Raw genomic sequence first — 25,899 nt, 5'->3', positions numbered from 1 at the left:
ATCGGTCGACTCGGCCGAGTTGACCGACTCGGCCGAGTTTGACCGCCCAGGCCGCCTAGGCGGCCGACCGAGTTTTGGCCGCCTATAGGCCAAAACTCCAAGGCAAGTGGCCGCCTAGCGCCTAGGCGGCTAGGCGGCCGAGTTTTACAACACTGATTTTTTTAATGAAATGACTTATTTTTCAGTTTTTATTATAAACTAAGGGAGTGCTTGAGTTGCTGAAAAATATTTTAAAAATAAAAAGACTTACTAATAAAAAATAATTTTAAAATATTTTTTAATCCCTAAACATTAGAAAATTTTATATTTAAAAAAACACAATTTGATAAATATCATAAATTAATTATTGCAATATTGTTTATGTTTACAATGAGAGAGCTCCGCAATTCCCGTTTCTTCTCGATCGTGTATTGAGAGAGCTCTCTCCCTAGGTCTCTCTAGGGCTTTATATCTCTGTTTTTCTACGATGACAATCATCGAAATCCCCTGGAATATTATTATCGCCTTATTGCTATTGCTATCAATCGACAACAGTGCTATGGATGTTAGACAAATTGAGCGCCAGTGTGCCGATCTGTTGCTGGCAGATGAGGAAATTGGCGGCTTGGATGCTCCTAAGATCCAAGCGACACCGGATGGGTCGATCCACCACAATCTGGTCGGCCGCCTTCTCACGGATCGGCAGGTGCGTTTCGAGCATATGCAGCAGGTGTTTGCGTCTGTATGGCGCCCGGTCATGGGTATGTTCGCAGTGTCGCTGGCGGACGACCTCTTCCTTTTCCAATTCTCGCATCCGAAGGACCTCCAACGAGTGATAGATGACGGCCCATGGTCGTTTGAAAACAATCTGTTGATTTGTGAGCAGGTTCCGATGGGCGTTCGGCCAGAGGAGGTAAAGCTGGAATCTGTCCCGTTTTGGATCCAGGTGCACGGATTTCCCACCATGTACGCATCCCCTGATTTTCTCGCTAAGATCGGGGAATATGTGGGGAGCTTCATCGCCGCTGATCCTCTCAATTTTGGTGGGGCATGGAAGAGCTACCATCGCATCCGTGTGCGTCTCTCTGTCTCGTCCCCCCTGAAACGACGAATGAGGCTGAAACATCGGGATGGAACCATACAGTGGATCACGTTCAAGTACGAGCGCCTGAGCACGTTCTGTTATTGCTGTGGGATCTTAGGCCATTCTGACAAGTTCTGCAAGACCGTATATGAAGAAGGTATTCTACCAGAGGCTTTTCCTTTTGGAGCTTGGTTGCGGGCGGGGCCGCGACGCCAAGTGAAACCTGTCGGGGCGAAATGGTTGCTGCAGACACCTACTGCGGAGCCAGAACCATCCTCCCTTCCTCCGGTTGGACCGCCGCCGGTTGTTATAGTGGGACTAGTGGAATCGGGCGGACTACAAGGGGATCTCAAGCGCAGGAGAGAGGAGGAGGGAACTGCTGTGAGTGGCAGTGATGTTCTAATGACCGATACCACAAAAAACCATGGACAGGCGAGTCTGACAGCTCAGACTCACCAAGACAAATGAGTTTCATCAGCTGGAACTGCCGGGGTATGGGTGGCACCTGGACAGTTCACGAACTCTTGGGCGTCATGTCCAAGCAGCGACCCATGTTCGTCTTCTTAATGGAGACGAAGGCTACAGAGTTACAGGTGGAACAGGCACGCGTGAGGATGGGATTTGATTGCAAAGTTTGTGTGGAACGGTCGGAAAATGGGGGTGGTCTCGCTTTTTTCTGGAGAGATGTTGACACGACGTCCTTGCTGAGCTTCTCCAATAATCACATCGATTTGGAGATTACTCTTCCCGGGCGCCCACCTTGGTGACTCACGGGTTTCTATGGTGAATCGGACAGAACTAGACGCCATATAACGTGGGAGTTGCTAAGCCAACTTAAGGAAAAATCTTCACTTCCCTGGGTTGTCGTCGGTGACTTCAACGACATTGCATGCTCGTCAGAGAATAGAGTTATTCATTCTCACCCGACTGCGTTGATTGAAGGTTTTAATGATGCACTGGGTGACTGCCAGCTTATTGACTTGGGAATGACAGGTGGTCAATTCACATGGGAAAAAAGTCGGGGTACTGATGCTTGGGTGGAAGAACGTTTAGACAGAGCTGTGGCCACGCCTGAATGGTTGGATCTTCATGAAGAGGTTGAGGTACAAAATATTTATATGTCCTCGTCTGATCACTGTGCCCTCTCGGTACGGCTAGATGGGAGAACAGGCAGGCAGTCGGTTCAATCGTTCAAGTTCGAAGCGGCATGGTTATTGGAGGAGGGGTGTGCCGTGGTGGTAGGTGAAGCTTGGCGGACGTCGGTGGGGATGAGCTTCCAGGATCGCTTAGCCATGTGTGGTACACGGCTTTGGAAATGGGGAAAGGAACACCACCGTCGCTTCGGCAATCGCATTCAGGACCTGCGCCGCATTCTTGATCGGGTTAAGGAGGACCGTTCGGCCCAGGCTGTTGAGCAGTTTGCTGCTGTGGAACTGGAGCTGGAGAATCTTCTCATTGCAGAAGAAGCCTTCTGGAGACAGAGATCTAAACAGCTCTGGCTTAAACTAGGCGACGCCAATACGAAATATTTTCATAAGTCTGCAACGGCGCGCCGCAAACGTAACCAATTAACACGGTTAAAGGACCCGAATGATGAATGGCAGGAAGGCGAGGCCATGAACGCCGAGATTATCAGGTATTACGAATCCATTTTCTGCTCAAGTGCGTGTAGTGCCGATCTCTTCCACTGTGTCCAACCTAAGGTGACAGCTGAGGTTAACGCCTCACTGATACAGCCTTTCACAGTTGCGGAAGTGAAAGCGGCACTTTTTGATATGGCCCCCGATAAGGCGCCTGGACCCGATGGCTAGACACCGGCCTTTTTTCAACACTTTTGGCCGGTGCTGGGGCATGATTTGTCTATGTTCCTAATAAAGTGTGTTGAAACCAGAAGTTTCTCTTCGGGTATGAATGATGCTAACATCGTTCTTATACCCAAGAAGTCCACTCCGGTTAAGGTGTCTGACCTGCGACCCATAGCTCTTTGTAATGTCACTTATAAAGTGGTTGCTAAGATGCTTGCCAATAGACTGAAGGGCAGTCTGGATCAAGTTGTGTCGCAATCGCAGAGCGCCTTCGTGCTGAACCGGCTCTTGACAGATAATATTTTAATGGCTGGTGAGATCGGGCATTTCCTAAAAAGGAAAACGGAAGGTTTACTAGGGTGGGCTGCGCTTAAGCTAGATATGGCAAAAGCGTACGATAGAATGGAATGGGATTTTCTGGCCGGGATTATGCGTGCTTTTGGTTTCAATAACGAATGGGTGGAAATGATCATGCACTGCGTCACCACTGTTAATTACTCTATTTTGGTTAACGGTGTGGCTGCGGGTCGTGTTTGCCCATCCCGGGGTATACGGCAGGGTGACCCTTTGTCACCATACCTCTTTATCATGTGTGCCGAGGGTCTTTCGATCCTTTTGCAACAAGCGGAGGCACGAGGGGATATCCATGGGGTGAGGGTGGCTCAGGGTACTCCGGCCATCTCTCACCTTTTCTTCGCTGACGATAGTTTACTATTTTTCAGGGCTAACCATCAGGAGGCTTTGAAAATTAAGGAATGTTTGGCTCTATACAGCTCAGCTTCAGGTCAGTTGATCAACTTTGACAAATCGAGTGCGGTCTATAGTCGCAATACCCCTGGTAATGTACGTGCTTTGGTCTCGGATCTTGTGGGGGTGCACGAAGCTCAGGACCTGGGTCGTTATTTGGGTTTGCTATCACTTCTGGGCCGTAACAAAATAGCGATTTTCAGATATATTGAGGAAAATATTCGGGCACACATTGGGTCATGGAAACACCGGTTTTTATCTAGAGCAGGCAAGGAGGTTCTACTTAAAAGTGTCGCTCAATCTTTACCCATTTTCACTATGTCAGTGTTCCTGTTACCGTTGCGCGTTTGCGACACTTTAGAGAAAATGTTTAACCGCTATTGGTGGGGTGGTGGAACACACGGGGCTCGTGGAATACACTGGCTGAGTTGGGGCAGAATGTGCACACCAAAATCACTCGGGGGACTCGGTTTCAAGAAGCTTCACGATTTCAACATTGCTTTGCTGGCCAAACAAGGATGGCGTTTACTGACACAACCAGACTCTTTGGTGTGTAGACTGATGAAGGCGAGGTATTTTCCTAATACGGACTTTATGGACGCCCAACTGGGAAATAATCCAAGTTTTATGTGGCGGAGTATTATGGCCGGAAAGGAGGTGCTGTCGAAGGGAATTGCTAGACGAGTTGGCAATGGTGCGTGTACCAAAATTTGGGGTTGGAATTGGCTCGCCGAGAATTCGAATAAGCCTTTAACTACCCCAGTTATTGATGAACTTCGTGACGCGACTGTTGCTGGGCTTCTGACCGACCGAGGACACTGGGATAGGGACATCATTCGCGACATTTTTGTGGCAGAAGATGTTCCAAGAATTCTTGCCACCCCAATTCACACCAACCTAACGGATGGCTGGAGATGGCCTGGTGATCTGCGGGGCTGCTACACCGTGCAACAAGGTTACAGATTACTTGCCCAGGAACGAGTTCAGGTGGAACCAGAGGGTGTTTTCAAAGCATGGAAGGCACTATGGACACTGCCGATCCCGCCTAAGGTACGCAATTTTTTTATGGCGTTGCGCACGCAATGTTCTTCCGACTCGCGAGAATCTTCGGTCGAAGAGAGTGTGGCTCGGAGGAGGTTGTCCACTTTGCGGCCATGCTACGGAAACTATGGCTCATCTTTTCTGTGAGTGTAGTTATGCGAAAGCGGTATGGGATAGAGATGACGTCCTGCAAGGGAAAGATCTCCTTGTTCATATGGATACTGTGTTGGGACTCCCGCTGGTAGACAAAGCAGTTCTACTAGCTTGTGTGTTCTGGGCGATCTGGCAGGCGAGAAATGAAGAAGTTTGGCACGACAAAATTCCAACCGCGGCAGCGTCTCGGGATCTTGTTCTCCGGCTGAGGTCTGTATGGCATGCGACTTACGCCAAGAAGCGACGTGTTCCTAGGGACCCGGACCCTCAAGAGCTATGGACACCGCCACTGGCAAATACACTTAAATGTAATATTGATGCTGCTGTATTTAATGACGGCTCGGGCTTTGGGGCGGTAATACGCAACAGCGAGGGTTGTTTCTTTGCGGCAAAACTGGGAAGACTTGGTGGGGCAAAGGATCCGTATGAAGCCGAAGTTCTTGCAGCAAAGGAAGCTTTAACATGGATAAAGGAACAGGGACTGAATAATATTACCTTAGAATCAGACTGTTTACTTTTTTGTAATGCTTTTAATTCTAATTCTGTTGATTTTTCTTATGTTGGTTTGTTTGTGAGGCAATGTAGATTGATTGCTAGGGACATCGGGAGTGTGCATGTCTCCCATGTCAAGAGATCAGCGAATCGTGTAGCTCATGCGTTAGCTCGGGCGACCGGTTCTATGGCTGGCTCGGAAGTGTGGACTCAGTTTCCACCCGGTTGTATTTTCGATCTTTTACGTTATTAATGAATGGTTTCCTTTTGCTTTCAAAAAAAAAAGGGAGTGCTTGAGTTGCTGAAAAATATTTTAAAAATAAAAAGACTTACTAATAAAAAATAATTTTAAAATATTTTTTAATCTCTAAACATTAGAAAATTTTATATTTAAAAAAACACAATTTGATAAATATCATAAATTAATTATTGCAATATTGTTTATGTTTACAATGGGAATAATTAAAAAAAAAAATTTTAATATGTGAACCCATGCTTTCAAAATCAAATTAATATACAGTTACAAATAAATATATCATGATTAGATTTACTTTAATTAATTTTAATTTCTTTAGAAAAATGACTTTAATAAAATTATAATACTCATTTGCAACATTCCAGCCCAAATTAATATGAATATTAATTATTAAATAATAAGTAAAAATTAATAAAGTTTAATTGGTAACAAAATTTTATATGAACATTAACTAATATCTAATGAACTGTTACCCCAGATTAAAGTCAATATATACATAAAAATGGAAAATGGTTACCAAATTCTGAGAACAATTAAATTATTATAATTGTGAAAATAATGGATACAAATTCTCCGTAACAAATGAGAAAATTCGTTTGAAATTCTGCGTAATTTTATAAAGAAGTAATAATTTATTAATTATTATTTACACTAATTTATCTATTAATAAAAGTAAAATCCTCATCTACCACGGTCCTACCCAAATTAATATGAATATTAATTAATTGGTAAAAAAAAATAAAGCTTAATTGGTAACAAAATTTTATATGAAAGTTAACTAATATCTAAAGAATTTTTATCACAAATTAAAGTTAATATGTACTTAAAATGGAAAATGATTATCAAATTCTGAGAATAATTAAACCATTATAATTGTGAGAATAACGGAAACAAATTCTGCGTAATAAATGAGAAAATCCATTTGAAATTCTATATAATTTTATAAGGAAATAATAATTTATTAATTATTATTTACACCAATTTATATCTATACTATTCAAAAAAAGTAAAATCTTCAATTAAAATGTTTTCCACTCTTCTGATACGAGATTTCCCTTCAAGTTCTAACAAAAACAATTCACGTTGATGCTCACATATGTCATGACTATCAACAAAAGTCAGGGTCAAACACTAACTCACGTTGCTGAAAAAATCAGTCTTTAATCACGGTTAATTATATGTGACTTTTTCCCGAGTCACCCATCCTGATGGTCTGATGGTTTTAACTCTAGACGAGGATGGATAATATTCCGTTACTATTACCAATGTCGTCTACAAAGAGATTTTCAATCATGTATAATTCAAGTCATTGATATTATGTTTTTTTATATACAAAGATGACAAAATTGCTATATATCTACATAGAAAATATATCTTTCATATGAATAATTTATATAACTGAGTTGCTAGACAACGAGCTAATTAGCCCAATTAATATAAATTCTAAACACTGATATATAAAATCTCTAAAGTTGTAACACCGAATGCGTATATCTACACGTTAGCTATTAATTGAGCAATTATTTACTCGAATTCGAGCATTGATAATATTCGATGTTATAATTTATACAATTGTATATCGATCTAAATATTTTTAAAATATTATAACAAATCCAATCCGTACAACGCACGGACGCAAATACTAGTATATGTGAAATTTCAACATCTTTAGTATCTTTATCTTTACTATATAAAAGCAACAACAATTTGGAGGGAAAAATTAGCCAATATTTATGAGTTTAATGAATTTTAGGTATTGGGCTGCAACAATGAATTAGCTTTGGGCCAGATATTAAAAAAAATGTAACCATGTATTGGTCCAGCATTTGTTATATTAAAAATTCTATTTTTTATTATATTATAAAAATGTTAATTGATTTATTATTTTATTTTAAAAAAATGAGAAATCTATATAAAATCAATATAGTTCTTACACAGATAAACCTTTTTAAAATAATAAGTTTTACATTTTATAGTTAAACTAGTAAGTGTCCCGTGCGATGCACATATTATTATTAATTTAATAAATGAGCAAATTACACTTTTGGTCCTATGACTATAGGGAGCGTGTTAATTTCGCTCCGTGACTTTTAAAATTAACAATTTAGTCCTTTAATTATGTTTTTTTAGCAGATTTGGTCATTCCGGCCAAATCACCGGTGGAAATTGGCCGAAAAAATTTAAACTTTTATAATTTTTTTTATTCATGAGGGTAAAATAGTCTTTTTACGTAAGCTGTTTCTTCTTCTTCGCGTTCATGAGCTACGGCTAACAGTGCCTCTGCTTCCAAGAAAGAACAGCTCCAAGAATCAAGGCCCCAGGTTCAGAAGCAAGGTATGATTTTTATCCTCAGTTTTTTCTTCATGTCTACTGCGCATTTCTTGATTCATCTTCCCCACATCGCACAATATAAAGCTCTATAAGAGATCTAAACTCCCAGAAATATTATTCTCCCTATTCTAGCCACAACCATCCTCCCAATTCCAGCCACGACCAAAACATAATTGTAGTATATAAAGCTCTATCAGAGATCTAAACTCCCAGAAATATTCTTTTCCCTATTCTAGCCACAACCATCCACCCCATTACAGCCACGACCAAAACATAATTGTAGTATTGGTTGTGGTCCTGTGAATGATGGTTTATTTATAGTGTTGAAGTAGGTGTAGATTTTCATGTAAATATTAATTCTGAATTTTAAATTTATCCCCAATCAATTAATGTTAGAAACATAACATAATTATTGCAATGTTAATTCTCAATTATGGATCAACAATTACAATTCAAATTAATTTTGTGAATTACTCTCCTATATATATATATATATATATATATATATATATATATATATATATATATATATATATATATATATATATATATATATATATATATATATATATATATATATATATATAGAGAGAGAGAGAGAGAGAGAGAGAGAGAGAGAGAGAGAGAAAGAGAAAGAAGAGATAGAGATGTTTCCCTAATCATTTTGATTTAATATATATAGATATAGAGATAGAGATAGAGATATAGATATAGAGATAGGGAAGAGAAGGGATAGAGATATAATATATAATATATAATATAATATATAATATAAAATATATAATATAATATATAATATATTTTATAAATTATTGATATAGACATGTTATGTTGATTAATTTTATAATTATGTTGATGTTGATGTTGATTTGTAATTAAAATTACATGAATTTATAAAGTAATGTGAATACAATAAATGCTTTCACATTTTGGAGGGAAAAATTTTTCTCTAATCATTTTGCTTTATATATATATATATATATATATATATATATATATATATATATATATATATATATATATATATATATATATATATATATATATATATATATATATATATATATATATATATATATATATATATATATATATATATATATATATATATATAGAGAGAGAGAGAGAGAGAGAGAGAGGGGAGAGAGAGATAGAGATAGTGATATAGAGAAGAGATAGAGATAGAGATGGAGATAGAGATGGAGATGAAGATAGAGATAGAGATAGAGATATATAGAAGAGATAGAGATTTCAAAAGTATAATTAAATATTACAGTGTATAGTTATATTTATATTTCAATAAACTTATATCTACTTAGTATCATAACATTAAAACAATATATACTTTTATTAAGTGGCTTGTGGTCCACTGGTATCTGGTTGCTCCCTTATGTGGGAGGTCATGTCGGTACTACTGGTTTCTTAAAATGAATGGTTCATAGTATTTTGATTAATATTCCGTTAACTATTTATTATTCTTAACTTACTCATTAATTTCTATAAGAAAGGTCTTAGGTTAGAATCTCATTCCAATTAGAGTTAGCAAAATTGTTAAACATATACTACGAATATGTTAAAATGTATTAAAAAATAAAATATAAAATTAAACATAAACTTTGGTCAAATAATTAGCCCGACTAAATACATAGCATTCAATGATTATAAATCAGGAGCTTTGATAATCATTTGATTTTCTTTCATTAAAAAAAAAAAATAAATTTAAGTTCTGTTTTTTTTTTTTCGTTTAATTAATCTTCTTTTGATTATTGAAAACAAAACTTAATATTTCAATTATGCTTTATTTATTTAGACTATCGCTTTTAGACTTTGTACTTAGTTTAACGTTATTACAAAGTTGCAAACATTTATTTTTGTGACAGTTATATATAATCAATCTCTCATATATTATCTTGTATTTATATACTTTAAATTACTGATTTAAATAAACAAATTCAACATTTATTTACCTATGCATGAACATCTTCTATATAATATTGCATTGATATACTTTGAAATACTTATTTAAAAATAAGTATTGGGCATTATCCTATTCGCGTAGAAAAACTAGTATATATATATATATATATATATATATATATATATATATATATATATATATATATATATATCAAAAAATTGTGCCCATGCATGAAAAATACTATTATTAAAAACAAAATCTATCCTTTTTTAACTTCCCGCCAAACACTTAATAATAATAAGGTTAGCAGTTAAAAAAAGAAAAATACAAAAATTCATAATTCGAGTAGCCATAATGTTCTAAAATTATTTCTACACGTTATTTTACTATTAATCTAATGAATATGAATATAAGAAAGATTTTGCCAAAAAAAAAGAAGAAGAAGAAGAAAAAAGAATCGCTTATTGATTTTTTTTGGAAAGAAACGAACTGCATATATTAAAGGGAGTCTAGCTCCAAAGCATGAACAAGAAAGGGATAGGGAACTGAAAAGCAGTCCATACGATCAGTCATGACTGAGTAAGGCCTCCCTAGCTAGCAAGTGGGCGACCTTATTCGCAGATCGTTTAACAAACGAAAAGCTGAGATTGCAGAGTTCTCTAGCTATACTTCTAATGTCATATAAAATAAGGTCAAAATAGGAAAACATAGATTGGTTTTGAAGACCCTGAATGACCTTGATGCAATCGATCTCAAGCCGAACATGATCAAATCCTTGAGCCTTTATCCATTTAAGAGCTTCATGAACTGCCATTGCCTCCGCCTCCTGGTCTACAGAAACCAATATAAGGGATCTGAACAGCTGACAAAAAATCACCATTTAAATTACGGAGGACAAAACCGAAGCCCATTTTCGAACTGTTTTGGTCCAGAGTAGCATCAATATTGAGCTTAAGCTACCAATCCGGAGGTTTAGACCATCTTTCAACATGACTAGGATCAATTCCAGAATGCTCCACTCTAAGATTAACCTACTGCCATTCATAAACAAATGTTTGAGCCTCATTAATGATAGTGTGCAACTGTGCATAGAAGACATAACATGGTTCCACACTTTATCGTTTCTTGCAGCCCATAATTTCCAGCAGATAGATATCATAATGCAAAGTTCATTATCAGAGAGAGATTTGAAGTTAGTCTCTAACCATCCAAGCAAATCAATGCAGCCCTGGTAAATAACAACGAAGCCAAGATAGTTCCAGCAGCTACGAGCGAGGGGGCATGTGACAAATAAGTGGAAGGTAGTTTCATCATCAAGGTTACACATTTGGCAAGTGGAGGGGACCTGAACTCGTTTTGACCTTAGAAGATCCATAGTTGGTAGTGTAAAGGAACATAGTTGCTAGAAGAACAATTTGATTTTGGGAGGGAGCTTTAACTTCCAAGATTTTGTCCAGAAAAGGATCTCCTCAGAACTCAGCTAACTTTGCAATCTCTTGTAGCAACTTCTGACAGAATAGGCTCCTTTCTCATCTTCAACCCAGATAATCCTGTCTTGATGTTTAACCTCTACAATAAGAATGTTTTTAATGAGTTTAACATCATCAGGAACAAATAAAGCATCAAGAAGATCCAAGTCCTAAGCTGTTTTTGAAACATTAAGAAGAGAATCCACATGTAAATCTTCAAGAGAGTCAGGCATAGGGGATTGCACATGAGGTGAATTTTTGTTTGGAAGCTAAGAATCCTTCCAAACATTAATCGAGGAACCGTCACCTACTCTCCATCTCCACCCTTGCTGTAAGACATTCTGAACCTCCATGATACTTCGCCAAACAAAAGAGGGGTTACTGCTCAGGGTAGCTTCAAAAAATGAACTTGAGTGATAATATTTAGCTTTGTAAAGTTTAGATAGTAGGGAATTGGGGAATTGAATTAGCCTCCAAGCTTGTTTGCCTAAAAGGGCAATGTTGAAGTCATGTATTTTCTTGAAATTCATACCACCCCATTGTTTAGGAATACAAAGGGAATCCCACCGCTTCCATCTTATACCCCTGCTCCTCTCTCCCTCACAACCCCACCAAAAGGCATTCATGATCCTCTATATTTCTCTCCCCATTTCCAAAGGCAAAAGGAACACACTCATGGCATATGTAGGAATGACTTGGATTACATTTTTAGATGGATTTCCCTCCTGACCCTCGAAAGGTGTCTGTTTGTCCAACTCTTAATCCTTTACACCACTTTTTCCTTGATAAATCCCAATATTTCCCTCTTGTTTCTACCTATTAGAGACGGTAGACCAAGGTAATTGCCACTCAAGGTTCCCTCACTCATATTCAAAACCCCACAAACAGCCCCTTTGGAATCCTTTGAAACATTTCTGCTAAAAGTTAGGGTAGATTTAGAGTAGTTCACAGTTTGGCCCGAAGCATTAGCGAAAGAATCAATGATGTTGCGAAGGATCAAACATTCAGGTAAGGTGGCTCTATAGAATATGTAGCAGTCGTCGGCAAAAAAGAGATTAGAGATAATGGGGGCATGTCTAGCGATTGAGATACCATGGATTGACCCCTCACTGACTTTTCTTTGAATCATAGAATGAAAAACCTCCAGCACAATAATAAAGAGATAGGGGGAGATTGGATCTCCTTGCCGGAGACCTCTCTTAGGAAAGACTGTACCAACCTCTCTACCTTCCAACAAAATCCTAAACTCAACAGTGGATACCAACTCCCAAATAAGATTAATAATATGGACAGAAAAGCCTAATTTGAGGAGAATAGCTCTTAAGAATTCCCTCCTGACCCTATCAAAAGCCTTACTCATATCCAACTTAACTCCAACAAAGCCAATTTTACCTTGAGTTTTCCTCTTAAGATAGTGATTAAACTCATAGGCAATCATGATGTTATCAGTGATGAGTCTACCTGGTACAAAGGCTATTTGGGATTCGGGAGAGGCTTAATCCTATTGGCCAAAACTTTGGAAACCAATTTATACAAGATGTTGCAGAGGGCAATGAGCCTTAAATCATTCATAGTTTCTGGCTTGGCTTTCTTAGGGATAAGAACAATCTGGGTCCTGTTAAGACCCTCTGGTAATTTATCAGATTGGAAACAATCATTACAGAAACCAAGTAATTTCGAGCCAATGATATCCCAAAAATGTTGAAAAAAACTCGGGCTCAACCCATCGGGACCTGGGGATTTGTCTGGTTTCATGTCAAAAAGGGCATATTTAACCTCATGTAGAACAACCCGTCTAGCTAAAATAGTGTTCTGGGCTTAAGAGATTTTCGAGACAATGCCCTCAATAGGGAAGGGCGTTGTATTACTTGTATCTCCAACAGATTGTAGAAGATTAGTAAAATAGGATGTAATTAAAGAATCGAGGTTTGTACCTTTATCCACCCAGACTCCGTATTCACTTTTCAATCTGTCAATTTGATTATTCTGCTTGCGCCGACGAACAGAATTGTGGACGAAAGTAGAATTGGTGTCCCCTTCTTTGAGCCAGAACTGCTTGGCTCTTTGGCGCCAATAGTCATTTTGTTGCCTAAGGACCAACAGATATTGGCGTTGAGCCTCTTTGAAGAGAGAAATTCCATTGACATCTCGCATGTGCTTTGTAACCTCCAATTGACGTTTCCAGTACTCAATGCGTCTAGTGAAATCTTTCTCAAAGTTCCTTCCCTAATTCCAGATAGCTTTGTCGCATCTGTCCATGCGATCAGTCAGAAGTTGCCCATGTCTCTAAGACCAGCTCTGGATCATGATTTCTCTGCACATATAGTCTCGCAACCACATATTCTCAAAACGGAATCTCCCCGAGTGAGTAGGAGAGATATGAAGAAGAATTTGGAGGTGGAGAGGAGAATGATCGCTTTTCGCCGCTACAATAGAGAAAGTTCTCGCGTGAGTGAATACATCGCACCAAGAATCAGAAACCAAAATTCGATCCAGCTTCGCCTCCACCCAATTAGCAGTGCCTTTAGATCTTTCCTAGGTGAATTCATGACCTTGGAAGCTGAAATCTCTCAAACCACTGAACTCCACTGCTTCATTAAAGCCCTCAATTAGTCTTCTAGGTTGAGGATTGCCGCCCCTCTTCTCATCCGGGTTGAGGATATCATTAAAGTCTTCCATAACAACCCAATGAAGGGATTTAAGGAAAGACAAACGCTTCAGGAGGTCCCATGATTCAGAGCGTGTGTGTTGCTCTGGGACGCCATAGAAACCGGTAAATCTCCATCTATTATCTCCGACACTTAGGCCTTGTTTGGTTAATGCCAAATCCGCCAAAATTTTGGCGGATCCACCATTTTGACATTTTGACTTTAGTCAAAACGCCAAAAATCATGTTTGGTTACTCAGCGGTTTGGAGCAGCGATTTGCTCCAAACCGCTGATCTTCAACACGCTGCTATTAGCAGCGTGTTGGGAAAGGATTTTTCCTTTCCCAAAACACCCTCCAATTTTAAAAAAAATTAATTAACGTTATATATTATTATTATACAAGAATACGAAGCCTGAGGCTTCTTTAATTAAATAAAGAAGCCTCAGGCTTCACAACTCTTGCCCATCCGATGTGGGATGGGCAAGAGAATACTGTAATTGAAGGTGCGTTGAGCTCCCTTTTATAAGGGAGCCAACGCCCCTTTTATTTGTTTTACTTTCGATGTGGGATTAGAATCCCACATCTTTTTTGTTTGTTTTTTTTTTTCTTTGTTTTCTTATTATTATTATTATTATTATTATTATTATTATTATTATTATTATTATTATTATTATTATTATTATTATATTATATGTATACCCTTTTCGTCATTTTACATGTTAACCGCTAATTTTACCAAACATCTTTTTATAGACCGCTGATATAATCCGCTGGTCAAACCCGCTAACATAATTCACTATTTGTTAACCGCTAACACAATCTGCTAACGCTAACCGCTAACCGCTGTTTGCCAAACAAGGCCTTAGACAGACTTCCACGTCGATATGATGCATAGGGCAAATTATGCTGTGCATCCGTATGCACCATGCATGGTGCATACGGATGCCAAAACGACGTCGTTTTAATAAAACGTGCGTCTCCCCTTAAAAAAAAAATCAGGTTCGATTCCCAGCAACAACATATGAACTAAAATTCCATAATCGATGAACTATAATTCCATAATCGATGAGCTATAATTCCATAATCGATGAACTATAATTCCATAATCTAATCTATGAACTAAAAATTCCAGAATGAATGAACTAAAAATTCCAGAATGAATGAACTAAAATTCCATAATCTATAAACTAAAATTTCAGAATCGATGAACTACAATTCCATAATCGATGAACTATAATTCCATAATCAATGAACTATAATTCCATAATCTATGAACTAAAATTCCAGAATGAATGAACAATATAATGTTGTTGCTGGGAATCGAACCTGAATTTTTTTTTAAAGGGGAGACGCGCGTTTTTTAATAAAACGACGTCGTTTTGGCATCCGTATGCACCATGCATGGTGCATACAGATGCACAGCATAACGGTTGGATGCATAGAGTAGGACTTGATCTCAACCTCGGTCCGCTCTGTCCAAAACAAAGCCGACCCACCTCTGCGGCCCAAACTATTTACATTAAACAGACCAAAAAACCCAATTTTGTTTTAATGACTTGCAATTTACTAAGGCGCACGAAAGTTTCCTCAAGAAATATAATGTTGGGTTTCTTGGTGTGGACTAGGTCCACTAACACTTTAACTGTCGCCGGGTTCCCAAGCCAACGACAGTTCCAAGCGAAGATACTTATTGTTCTGGGCGGGCCTGATCCACAGGTCCCGCCCAAAAGCCATTTTTTGAGAAGTTGTCAAGCCTAACAACATCAGAAAAAATCAAGATAGGCTGCAATGTTGGCCCATTAGGGTCTATACATCGACGTTTATGCTCGAGGATCACTAATGCATCATTCTCAGCAGCATCACACGCTATACCACCATCTGTGTCCATATCTGTATGGATGGAGGACATGTGGACGCTCTTCATTATATTCTTTCTGTAGACTGTGGCGTGATACGATCATACACTGTACCCGGTACCGTGCTACCACTCTCTCCTGACATCGTACCACTTTGTCCAGGGCTGTTAGGATGGTTTGTTACAGAGCGCTACTCATCATCCAGAACAAGCCATCGGCAGCCAGCCGCCGGCAGACCACGACGGCTAGGAGCACGAAACCAGGCTCCGTATGGTCAAAATAACACCCTCAAAGAGCTTTGAACAAAACTTCTTATGTGCCCAATAAGGCCACTAATAAAGCAAAAGTGAGGAAGTCGCTCATACTTGAGGGATATCCATGCCGATTCACCACCGCTCTTCCTGATACGCATCCGACGCAATAATGGCTTTGAGATGTCAATGGTTACTCTGATTCTGAGAAAGGATCACCACCAACCGTTGTAGTTTCCTTCATCAAAGTGGACATAAGTGCCAATAAAGTCTACAATAGATTTTGCCATTTTTCTGAGTAGAAACCAATGGGCAGATCATGAAGTTGTACCCAGAAATTAGCCTTGTTGAGTTCCATAGCATGAGGAGGAACGTCTGGTTGCATCTTAGAGAGGATAAGCAGACTTTGCTCAAAAGACCAAAGGTCATCATCAAGGATTCGTTTCAGATCAATCTTAAGAATTGCTTATTGATAATTTAGATTAAAACTACATAGCGTTATTTTACTACAAATATAATGAATATAAGGAAGATTTTTCCAAAAAAATTCTGAAAAAGAACCGGTTATTAATAACCTATACTCCATACTATTATTAAAAACAAAATCTTTCATTTTAACTTTCCGTCCAAACACTTAATAATAATAAGGCTAGCAATAAAAAAAAAAATCATAATTCGAGAAACCATAATGTTCTAAAATTATAAAAAATAAAAAAGAACCTGTTATTTTACTATTAATCTAATCTAATCAATCAATACTATTATTAAAAACAAAATCCTCCTTTCTAACTTCCCGCACAAACACTTAATAATAATAAGTAGGGATGGCAATGGGGCGGGCGGGAGCGGGGGATATATACCCCGCCCCTGTCCCCGCAATCCAACCCCACTCCCCATACCCGCACTCGCGCGGGTAATGAAATTCCTTCCCATAACCGTCCCCGTGGGGATTTTGCGGGTGCGGGGAATACCCGTGGGGATTTTGCATGTAACCTTAGTCTCATTAATAATATGAAACTTACATCTAATAAAATTTTTATTACTACAATTTATAATATTAATGCATCAAAGTCTTCACCAAATAACTACCAACTTGAATATTACATTTGCTTCCAACTTCAACATTAGTGTATAAAATCTTAGCCACTAGCACCAAAAAATAATTAGAAGCTGTAATATTAGTGAGTTAGGATTTTCCCTTACTACCCAAAAATCTAACAGATTAAATAAATAACATAGTACTTTGATAAGTCGACTTAAATATAATAACACAATACATATACATACATATATATATATATATATATATATATATATATATATATATATATATATATATATATATATATATTCGCTCTCTACCTAGGGTTTTCTAGGTTTTCTTTCCGGTCGATCCATCGACTTCCGGTCGATCCATCGACTTATTTCTACGGTAGAATTCGTATCTACGACCAGCGCTGGACATCTGCTTGCACGCAGATGGCATCAACAACGGAGGAACCTGCAGTGGCGGCCCTAACGGCTCGGTGGGCGGACGTCGTTTTGGAGGAGGAGGCAACGGCCTTCTTGCCGATTGAAGAGCCGGAGGCCGAGGGGGGGGGGGGGGGGGGGGGGGGGCGGAGATGTGGAGGAGAGCTGGGGGTTGTGGGGAGATTTTTGACACGGAAGCTAGTCAGGTTGGAATTTATGAGTCAGGTCTTGGCATCCGTTTGGCAGCCGGTCAGTGGGGTTGAGGCAACGGAGATAGAACCTGGCCGTTTCCTGTTTGTTTTCCATCATGTAACGGACATGGAACGTGTTCTGAATGAGGGGCCCTGGTCCTTTGATAATAACACACTAGTATGCAAGCAAGTCCCTGACGGAGTCATGCCGGTTGATGTAGTATTGGATACGGTGGATCTATGGGTCCAATTGCACGGAGTGCCGAAGGGATACTCGTCCTCTCGAATCTTGGAACAGATTGGAAATTTCTTGGGCAAGTTTGTTAAGAGTGATGACCGCTTCGACAAAGTACCATGGAAGGTGTTTCATCGTATTAGGGTTTTGTTGTCTGTTGATAAGCCCTTGAAGAGACGGATGAATTTTATTAAGCGGGATAAGACAAGCTGCTGGGTCACGTTCAAGTATGAGCGCCTACATACGTATTGTTATTTTTGTGGGATGCTTGGACACTCGTATCAATTTTGCCGGGGAGCCAGGGACTCGAAAATCCCGGTGGAGGAATACTTGTTCGGCCCGGAATTGCGGGCGGGGGGGAGTCGTGGTCCTAGGCCGGTGGGCGGTAGCTGGCTCCTACCGTCGGGAAGGCACGCCGTGGGGCGGAAACAGCAAACTGACCACGTGGCAGCGGGGCAGTCTACGGTGGTTGAGAACCAGTCCGTGGAGGCCGTAGAGGCGGATGTTGTAGCGGTGGCCAAGCGCCGCCGGGAGGATGTGGAGGGTGGGGGACGGAGGTATGAAGGAGAGGATGTTGTTATGGCCGAGCTTTCAAAAAACTTGCAGCTGGCGGGTTCTGGTTCCCAGACCCGCCCGGATCAATGAGTACCCTCAGCTGGAACTGCCGTGGCTTGGGTAATCCACGGACAGTTCAGGAACTTGTGGACATGGTATCCCGTAAGCAACCCGACTTTGTATTTCTGATGGAGACTAAAGTTGCACGTGATCATGCAGAGCGTTTTCGAGTTAAGATTGGTTATGAGGGGCTTTTCTATGTTGATAGTGATGGTTTAAGCGGTGGTATAGCGTTATTGTGGAAAAGGAATAGTACGGCCCGGCTGCTAAGTTACTCAACGAACTATGTTGATGTTGTGGTAACTATTGCTGGTTTTCCGGAATGGCGAATGACAGGTTATTATGGTTACCCTGAACGAACAAGGCGCACTGAGTCATGGGATCTCTTGAGAACGTTATCGGGTCGGTCAAACCTCCTATGGGTTGTCATTGGAGATTTTAATGATTTACTATATCAGAATGAGAAGAGAGGGGGGAATCCGCATCCGAATAGCCTTCTACATTATTTTGGGGAGGCTATTGAGGACTGTGGGCTTGCTCAATTGCCTATGAATGGATATCCGTACACATGGGAGAAGGGGAAGGGGACTGAAAACTGGATGGAGGAGAAGCTCGATAAGGTACTGGTAACGAATGAGTGGCGGGGTATAGTGACAGGGGCCAAGGTGATGAATCTGAGAACCCGGAAATCTGATCATTCGGCTCTCTTTCTGGGGATCCATGAGTCTGTTGGGAGAATGGGACCTGGTAGGAGGGGATTCCGTTTTGAGATGGCATGACTGCATGATGAGGGGTGCAGGAATGTGGTAGAGCAGTCTTGGCAAGAGGGGAGGGGGCAGGGTTTACAGAGTTGTATTCAGTACTGTGGGAATCGGTTAACACGTTGGGGTGGAGATCGGTACCACAAGTATGGAAAACGAATTAGTGAGCTGACAACAGAACAGCAGCGACTCAGGGGACACACCGACCCGGCCTCGCTTGCAGAGTTTCAGCGCCTAGAACAACTGCTAAGTTGTACTGAAGTTCAGGAGGATGCCTATTGGAGACAGAGGGCCAAGCAACACTGGCTGAAGGAGGTGGACTCTAATACGAAGTTTTTTCACAGGTATGCCTCTCACCGAAAAAAGAAGAATACTATTTCTAGATTGATGAATGATGATGGGGATTGGGTGGAGGGGGAACCTATGAAAAATGTTATTTTACAATATTATAAACGTATTTTCTGTGCTGGAACCCCGAGAACTGGGGAGGGTTTTTTTGAGGGGATTACTCCGCGAGTCACGCAGGCACAGAATGAGTCTCTGCTACGGCCTTTTGAGTTGGATGAGGTTAAGAGTGCACTGTTTGTAATGTTCCCGGATAAGGCACCGGGCCCGGATGGAATGAATCCGGGTTTCTATCAGCACTTTTGGGATGTGGTAGGGGGGATGTGGCGAGCTTTATAATAAATTGTGTTGAATCCTGTGATTTCCCGCCTGGTTTGACTGAAACCGATGTTGTATTGATCCCTAAGAAGAACACCCCGGAATATGTGACTGACTTGCGCCCTATAGCTCTCAGTAATGTGATTTATAGAATTATGGCAAAAATGCTGGCTAACAGAATGAAGCCGTTAATGGAGGATGTAATATCTGAGTCACAAAGTGCTTTTATCCCGGATAGGCTAATTACGGATAATATACTTTTAGCTGCGGAAGTGGGGCATTTTTTGAACAGGAAACAGTGTGGAGTGGGGGGATGGAGTGCTCTCAAATTGGACATGGCAAAGGCATATGATTGTGTAGAATGGTCATTCCTTCGTAAAATGATGCTGGCTTTGGGCTTTCATGGTGGCTGGGTGGAATTGATTATGAAGTGTGTGACATCAGTTTCATACAATATTCAGGTGAATGGCTCAAGGTGTGATCCTATTATACCCACTCGTGGATTAAGGCAAGGGGATCCTTTGTCCCCATATCTATTTATTATTTGTGCAGAAGGATTGTCCCTATTGTTACAGCAGGCACATAATGTGGGAGCAATACATGGATGCAGGGTAGTGAGGGGTGCCCCCCCCCCCCCCCCAGTTTCCCATTTATTCTTTGCGGATGATAGTCTTCTGTTTTTTAAGGCCAATGTGGAGGAAGCAAATGAAATTAAAAGGTGCCTATCTGTGTACGAGGATCTATCTGGGCAGGCGGTTAATTATCACAAGTCAAGTATATGCTATAGTAGAAATACAAGTAGTGTTGACAGGAACAATGTGGCTCAGATTTTGGGAGTGACGCAGGCCCCGAATTTTGGCAAGTATTTGGGACTCCCCTCTTTTGTTGGACGACACAAGAAAAGCAGTTTTTGCATATGTTGAGGATAAAATCAGGCAAAGGATTGGCTCATGGAATAAGAAACTGTTGTCGCAGGCAGGTAAGGAGATTTTATTGAAAACTGTGGCACAATCTATGCCCACGTTTTCAATGAGTGTTTTCTTGTTACCCATATCAGTGTGTACGACGGTGGAAAGAACTATGAATCGGTATTGGTGGGATTCTGGAACTGACAGACGAATACATTGGAAGGCATGGGACAAGTTGTGTGTCCCTAAGAAGTATGGGGGTTTGGGGTTCAAGGATCTGTGTGCGTTTAATTTAGCAATGCTGGGAAAACAGGCATGGCGAATGTTGACTAAACCTGAATCTCTAGTGGCACGGGTGTATAAGGCTCGTTATTTCCCGAAAGGAACGTTCTTTGATGCACAAATGGGAAATAATCCCAGCTTCTACTGGCGAAGCATCATGGCAGCAAAGAGTATAGTTTGTGGTGGGGTCAGGCGCAGAATTGGTAACAGGGAGACTACACTTATATGGACCTACCCGTGGTTACAGGATGAGAATGACCCTATGATACAAACGGAAATGCCAGTACAGTTGCAGGAAGCCAGAGTGGCAGGGTTGATTGATCAACAGACGGGTACTTGGGATCCCTCAATCTTAACAGATTTATTTCAACCTGATGATGTGGCAAATATTATGAGAATACCCATCTCCCCGGATTATGATGATGCCTGGTACTGGCATGGGGACCCAAGAGGTGTGTACTCCGTTAAAAGTGGATACATGCTAGTAGTTGGGGACTATCAATAAAATAATGAGACATTTACTAAATGGCTACCCTTATGGAAACTCAAAATCCCACCAAAATGGAGAATTTTTCTCTGGAGAGCTATTAGTGATATATTGCTTACCACTACAAACTTGCTTATGAAGAGGGTGGATGTGGACCCACGATGTGCCATGTGTGGAATATTTCATGAGAACACAATGCATGCCTTAGTGTTGTGTGATCTTGCAAAAAACATTTGGGACAAATCCAACCTTACAATCCCCAATATAGTCACAAATGTTTTTCATGTTTGGTTTGGTGAACTTCTAAAAATTCTAGACTCTGATGGGATGTTATATGCAACAGCAATTCTTTACAATATATGGAGAGCAAGGAACCTGGCGGTTTGGGAGGCGACGTTACCGCGCCCGGAGACTGTGCTAAAAGCCGCCGCTGCCGCCAAGCTAGCGTGGACACGGGCACATCCACTGCCCATGACCCGTGCCGCCCAGCTGCTACCCGAGCCGGCCCTGCTGCAGGAGGATGCCGAACTGCATGGCAGCGAAGCCTATGCTGCCGAACCGTCACATGGACTGCCGATGAGAATTTGTCGAGTGGATGGGGGTTTTATGCAAGAAACAAGTCGTGCTGCGGTTGGGGCAGTCCTACTCGACACGGATGGGGGTTATGTCTCGGCGTACACCGCACCACTCCGGAATTGCTCCTCACCACTTATGGCTGAGGCGCTGGCATGTAAAGAAGCTCTATCGTGGTTGAAGGATCGGGGAGAACAGAATGTTGAGATATACACAGATTGTTTGACACTGCACCACTATCTTACTACACCAACCGTTGGGTTGCGTACGTATCTAGGCTATGCCATTGATAGTTGCAGACGTATTGCATCTTTGTTTCAGTCTTGTTCGTTTTGTTTTAGTCCTAGATTAGACAATTATCTAGCTCATGCTTTAGCTACTACGGCTTATCAACAGTCCGTTCCTATGTACTGGGATTTACTCCCACCTGATATTATTTCGGCCTATTTTTAATGGAGCACCATATATTTTTCAAAAATATATATATATATATATATATATATATATACACACACACAAATATATATATAAATCAGACCACCGTGGTTATATGCATGAGTATCTACGGAAAAGATATATGCATATCAACCAAATGGAATTTATAATACACAGATTATAATTCCAACCAAACTATAACATAAAAGGAGGATTTTTGCTTAGAAGCATAATCCAAAACCGAAAGAAGGAAAGATTGGCTCGTGTTTGGGTAATGATTTTTAGCGTGAGTCAAGAGACCACTCTTTCCTTAAAACCTTATTTGCCACCTCCCAAAAGTGCTAGGAGCGCCGTGGCCTAGGTTTCCCAGGATAAAACGCGCTACGGTTCGACGTTTGAGCACCCAAACAAACGGACCCGGCGAACTAGAGCAAAGCTATGAACACAGTTTAGGCAAAGAAAGTAGTAGAAGCAGAGTTTTGAGGCGAGAAACCACTTTCTGTGTTGTGTGTTCTTGTCACTATGTGCTTATATGAAATCTGCTCCCTCTACCCCTTCTTATATAGGGATCAAAGAATGAATAGCATTCATCATGGCATTTAAATTGGTTTTAAAACCAATTTTGTAACTCTTGAAACAACATGGCCATTATCCAAGATTTAAGTTCAGATATTAAAAAATGGAATTAATAGCGGATTTAATTCCGTAACGATTGAATTTAATCTCACAACGGCCTAAAGCAGAAGGCAAAAAGCCTATTGCTGGACCCATGTTGTCCCATGTTTCGACCATACAAGGTTGCACACGGAACTTTGAAACACCAAATGTTTCACTTTCGTGGTGGGCCACGAAATGTGAAACAAAGTTTCAATTCGTGGTGGCTTGAGTTGGAAAATGAGATCGAGACTCCGCACACGAAATTAGGCTTGATCCAAGCTTTTTCGATCTCATTCTAGGATTTGATTTGCACCTCCCCTTCCCGTGCGCGAAAGAAAGCCTTTATGCTATACAATTCAATAAGCTTAAAAAAAGCTCTTGTATAAATAGTGGGGAAAATCATCTTCTCAAACCAATGTGGGACAAAAGGTCACTTTTTCCCTTCATTTTCCAACTCAAATGGGTCTACTTTGAGAATCAATATCTCATTCACCCATTATCCGTTTTGTGCGTACAATCTATCAATCTCTTCGTCTCACTACGAAGAACCCGAATCCACTTTGACCCGACCCAAATCGAAAGTGGATCCCATTGATAATTGTACCACAAAATAGCCACTTAAAATGCCATTTTAATGCTATGCAGTTGCGGGGGCGGGGTGGGGATACCTCTCCCCACCCCCGTCCCCATACCCGCGCGGGTTTAAAACTTTCCCCCCATACCCGCACCCATTACCCAAATTATGCGGGTATTTTATAACCCATTGGGGCGGGGATGCAGGTAACCCGTTGGGTGCGGGTAGAATTGCTATCCCTAATAATAAGGTTTGCAATTGGGAGAAGGCACCCACAATTGCACTTGACTATTGCACATTGGGAGAGAGCATATTTGTTAAGGGGTTAACTTGAATGCTTGTTCTTGAATTGTTTAGTGTTTATATCATGGGAATGAATGTTCACTTATTTTACGTTGGAACTACGGGAGTAATTCCTTCCATTGTATGCATTATCACACTTGTTTGAATCCAAATTTGATGTTGAACTTTAGATTGGCACTAGGTGATTAAACACTTGAATCTCATGAATTCCACTTTTACTCTATTGTTTTCATCAACTTGCTCACTTAGTTCCTTTTGATTAGTTATACTTTTACAATTGCTCAATCACTCTTTTTGATGGGATTAGCTTCTCGTGAATAACTTAGTAGCTAGTGTTTGATATGCCCCGCTTCCCTGTGGATCAATAACCCGATACGCCGAGTAATTATTTGTTTGTCAAAATATACTGCAATCATAGATTATCACAGACTTATAAAAAGATTTCCAACATAAAGTTACTATATTTTATTTCTAGTGAATTGAAGTAAATGACTCACCAAGCTACTGCCACATTTATTATATTCTAATTTTACATTTTTGAAAGTGTCAAAGTGAATATCTCTAAGTGAAACCAAAATATATATACAATATAACAATTAAGTTTGAAGTGTATTATTTTAGATAGTTGTTTAGCTTAATTTGTGGAGTTAATGTTGTGCATTTATAAGAATAGCTCATAGTGTTCAATACAGTAACCATTGAACAGTTCATGGTGTTCAATAGTATTAATAATATATTCATAGGTACTAAAAAAAATAAAATATATATTCATGAAAATGTTGAGACAAACCATTTGACATTTGCAATGTACGTTTAAGTCGTCCGGATGAGAAATGTTATACTTATTTGTCAACTAACTTTATACGTGGATCAAAAATATAATGCAATGCGTGGAGACTACCAGACTAGGCATTCTCTAGAATGGCAATCAACTAGACTGGATTGAGCCTAGTAGGGGCATCAGACAAGGAGATGCCATTTCCACCTATCTTTTTGTCTTGTGCATGGAACACCTTAGCCTTATTATAAAAAAACAGGTACGGAAGGAAAAATGGAAAGGAATAAAGACCAGTAGGTATGGACCTACCCACTCCCATTTATTTTTCGCTGACAATTTGGTTCTTTTGGCAGAAGCCTGACAAAATCAAATCAGTGTTATTAAAGAATGTCTCGAGAGGTTTAACAAAGCCTCGGGACAGAAGGTTAGCCTAAAAAAAATCCCAGATCTTCTTCTCCAAAAATGTTGATGCACGAGAAATGGAAAGAATAATTGAAATAGTGGGGATCTTGGCCATGCCAAATTTGGGCAGATACCTAGGGGTACCTTCGATTCACGAAAGGGTCACAAAGAGTCTCTTTAATCCCATTCTGGACAAAATTGACTCTAAGCTAGAAGGCTAGAAGACAAGATATCTCACGCTCGCGGGGAGACACATTATTGCTCAATCAGTCCTACAAGCCATACCTTACTATTGCATGCAATCTACCTTCCTGCCAACGAGTATCTATGAAGCAATTGACAAACGGGTCAGAAGATTCATTTGGGGTGGCACCCCGGATAAACAAAGGTGCCATCTTGTCAGATGCGAGAATGTTATCAAACCGAAAGATTCGGGTGGTCTCGGCCTTAGGGCGGCGAAGGATGTTAACTTAGCTTTTATGGCAAAGCTTGGTTGGAGAATACTGAATGATAACACGAGCCTCTAGAGGCAGG

At 40.2% G+C, this 25,899-nt stretch overlaps 3 protein-coding genes across 3 annotated transcripts; all 3 read left to right on the top strand.

Moving 5' to 3' along the window:
• The first annotated feature begins 466 nt into the window (after positions 1 to 466).
• LOC109166646 (uncharacterized protein At4g02000-like) lies at positions 467 to 1,531 on the top strand. The gene has a single exon (XM_019315538.1). The coding sequence runs from the start codon at positions 467 to 469 to the stop codon at positions 1,529 to 1,531; it is 1,065 nt and encodes a 354-aa protein (XP_019171083.1).
• Positions 1,532 to 18,568: 17,037 nt separating this feature from the next.
• Positions 18,569 to 19,321, top strand: LOC109166644. Its single transcript, XM_019315537.1, has one exon. The coding sequence runs from the start codon at positions 18,569 to 18,571 to the stop codon at positions 19,319 to 19,321; it is 753 nt and encodes a 250-aa protein (XP_019171082.1).
• Positions 19,322 to 20,121: 800 nt separating this feature from the next.
• On the top strand, positions 20,122 to 22,669 carry LOC109166643. Its single transcript, XM_019315536.1, has 4 exons — positions 20,122 to 20,427; positions 20,653 to 20,828; positions 20,902 to 21,608; positions 21,960 to 22,669. Exons 1-4 carry the CDS (start codon positions 20,122 to 20,124, stop codon positions 22,667 to 22,669), a joined length of 1,899 nt encoding a protein of 632 aa, XP_019171081.1.
• Positions 22,670 to 25,899: the final 3,230 nt, after the last annotated feature.

This window comes from Ipomoea nil, unplaced genomic scaffold, assembly GCF_001879475.1.
Source record: "Ipomoea nil cultivar Tokyo-kokei standard unplaced genomic scaffold, Asagao_1.1 scaffold3104, whole genome shotgun sequence".
Classification (NCBI taxonomy): domain Eukaryota; kingdom Viridiplantae; phylum Streptophyta; class Magnoliopsida; order Solanales; family Convolvulaceae; genus Ipomoea; species Ipomoea nil.
This window is presented reverse-complemented; position numbering and strand designations above follow the sequence as displayed.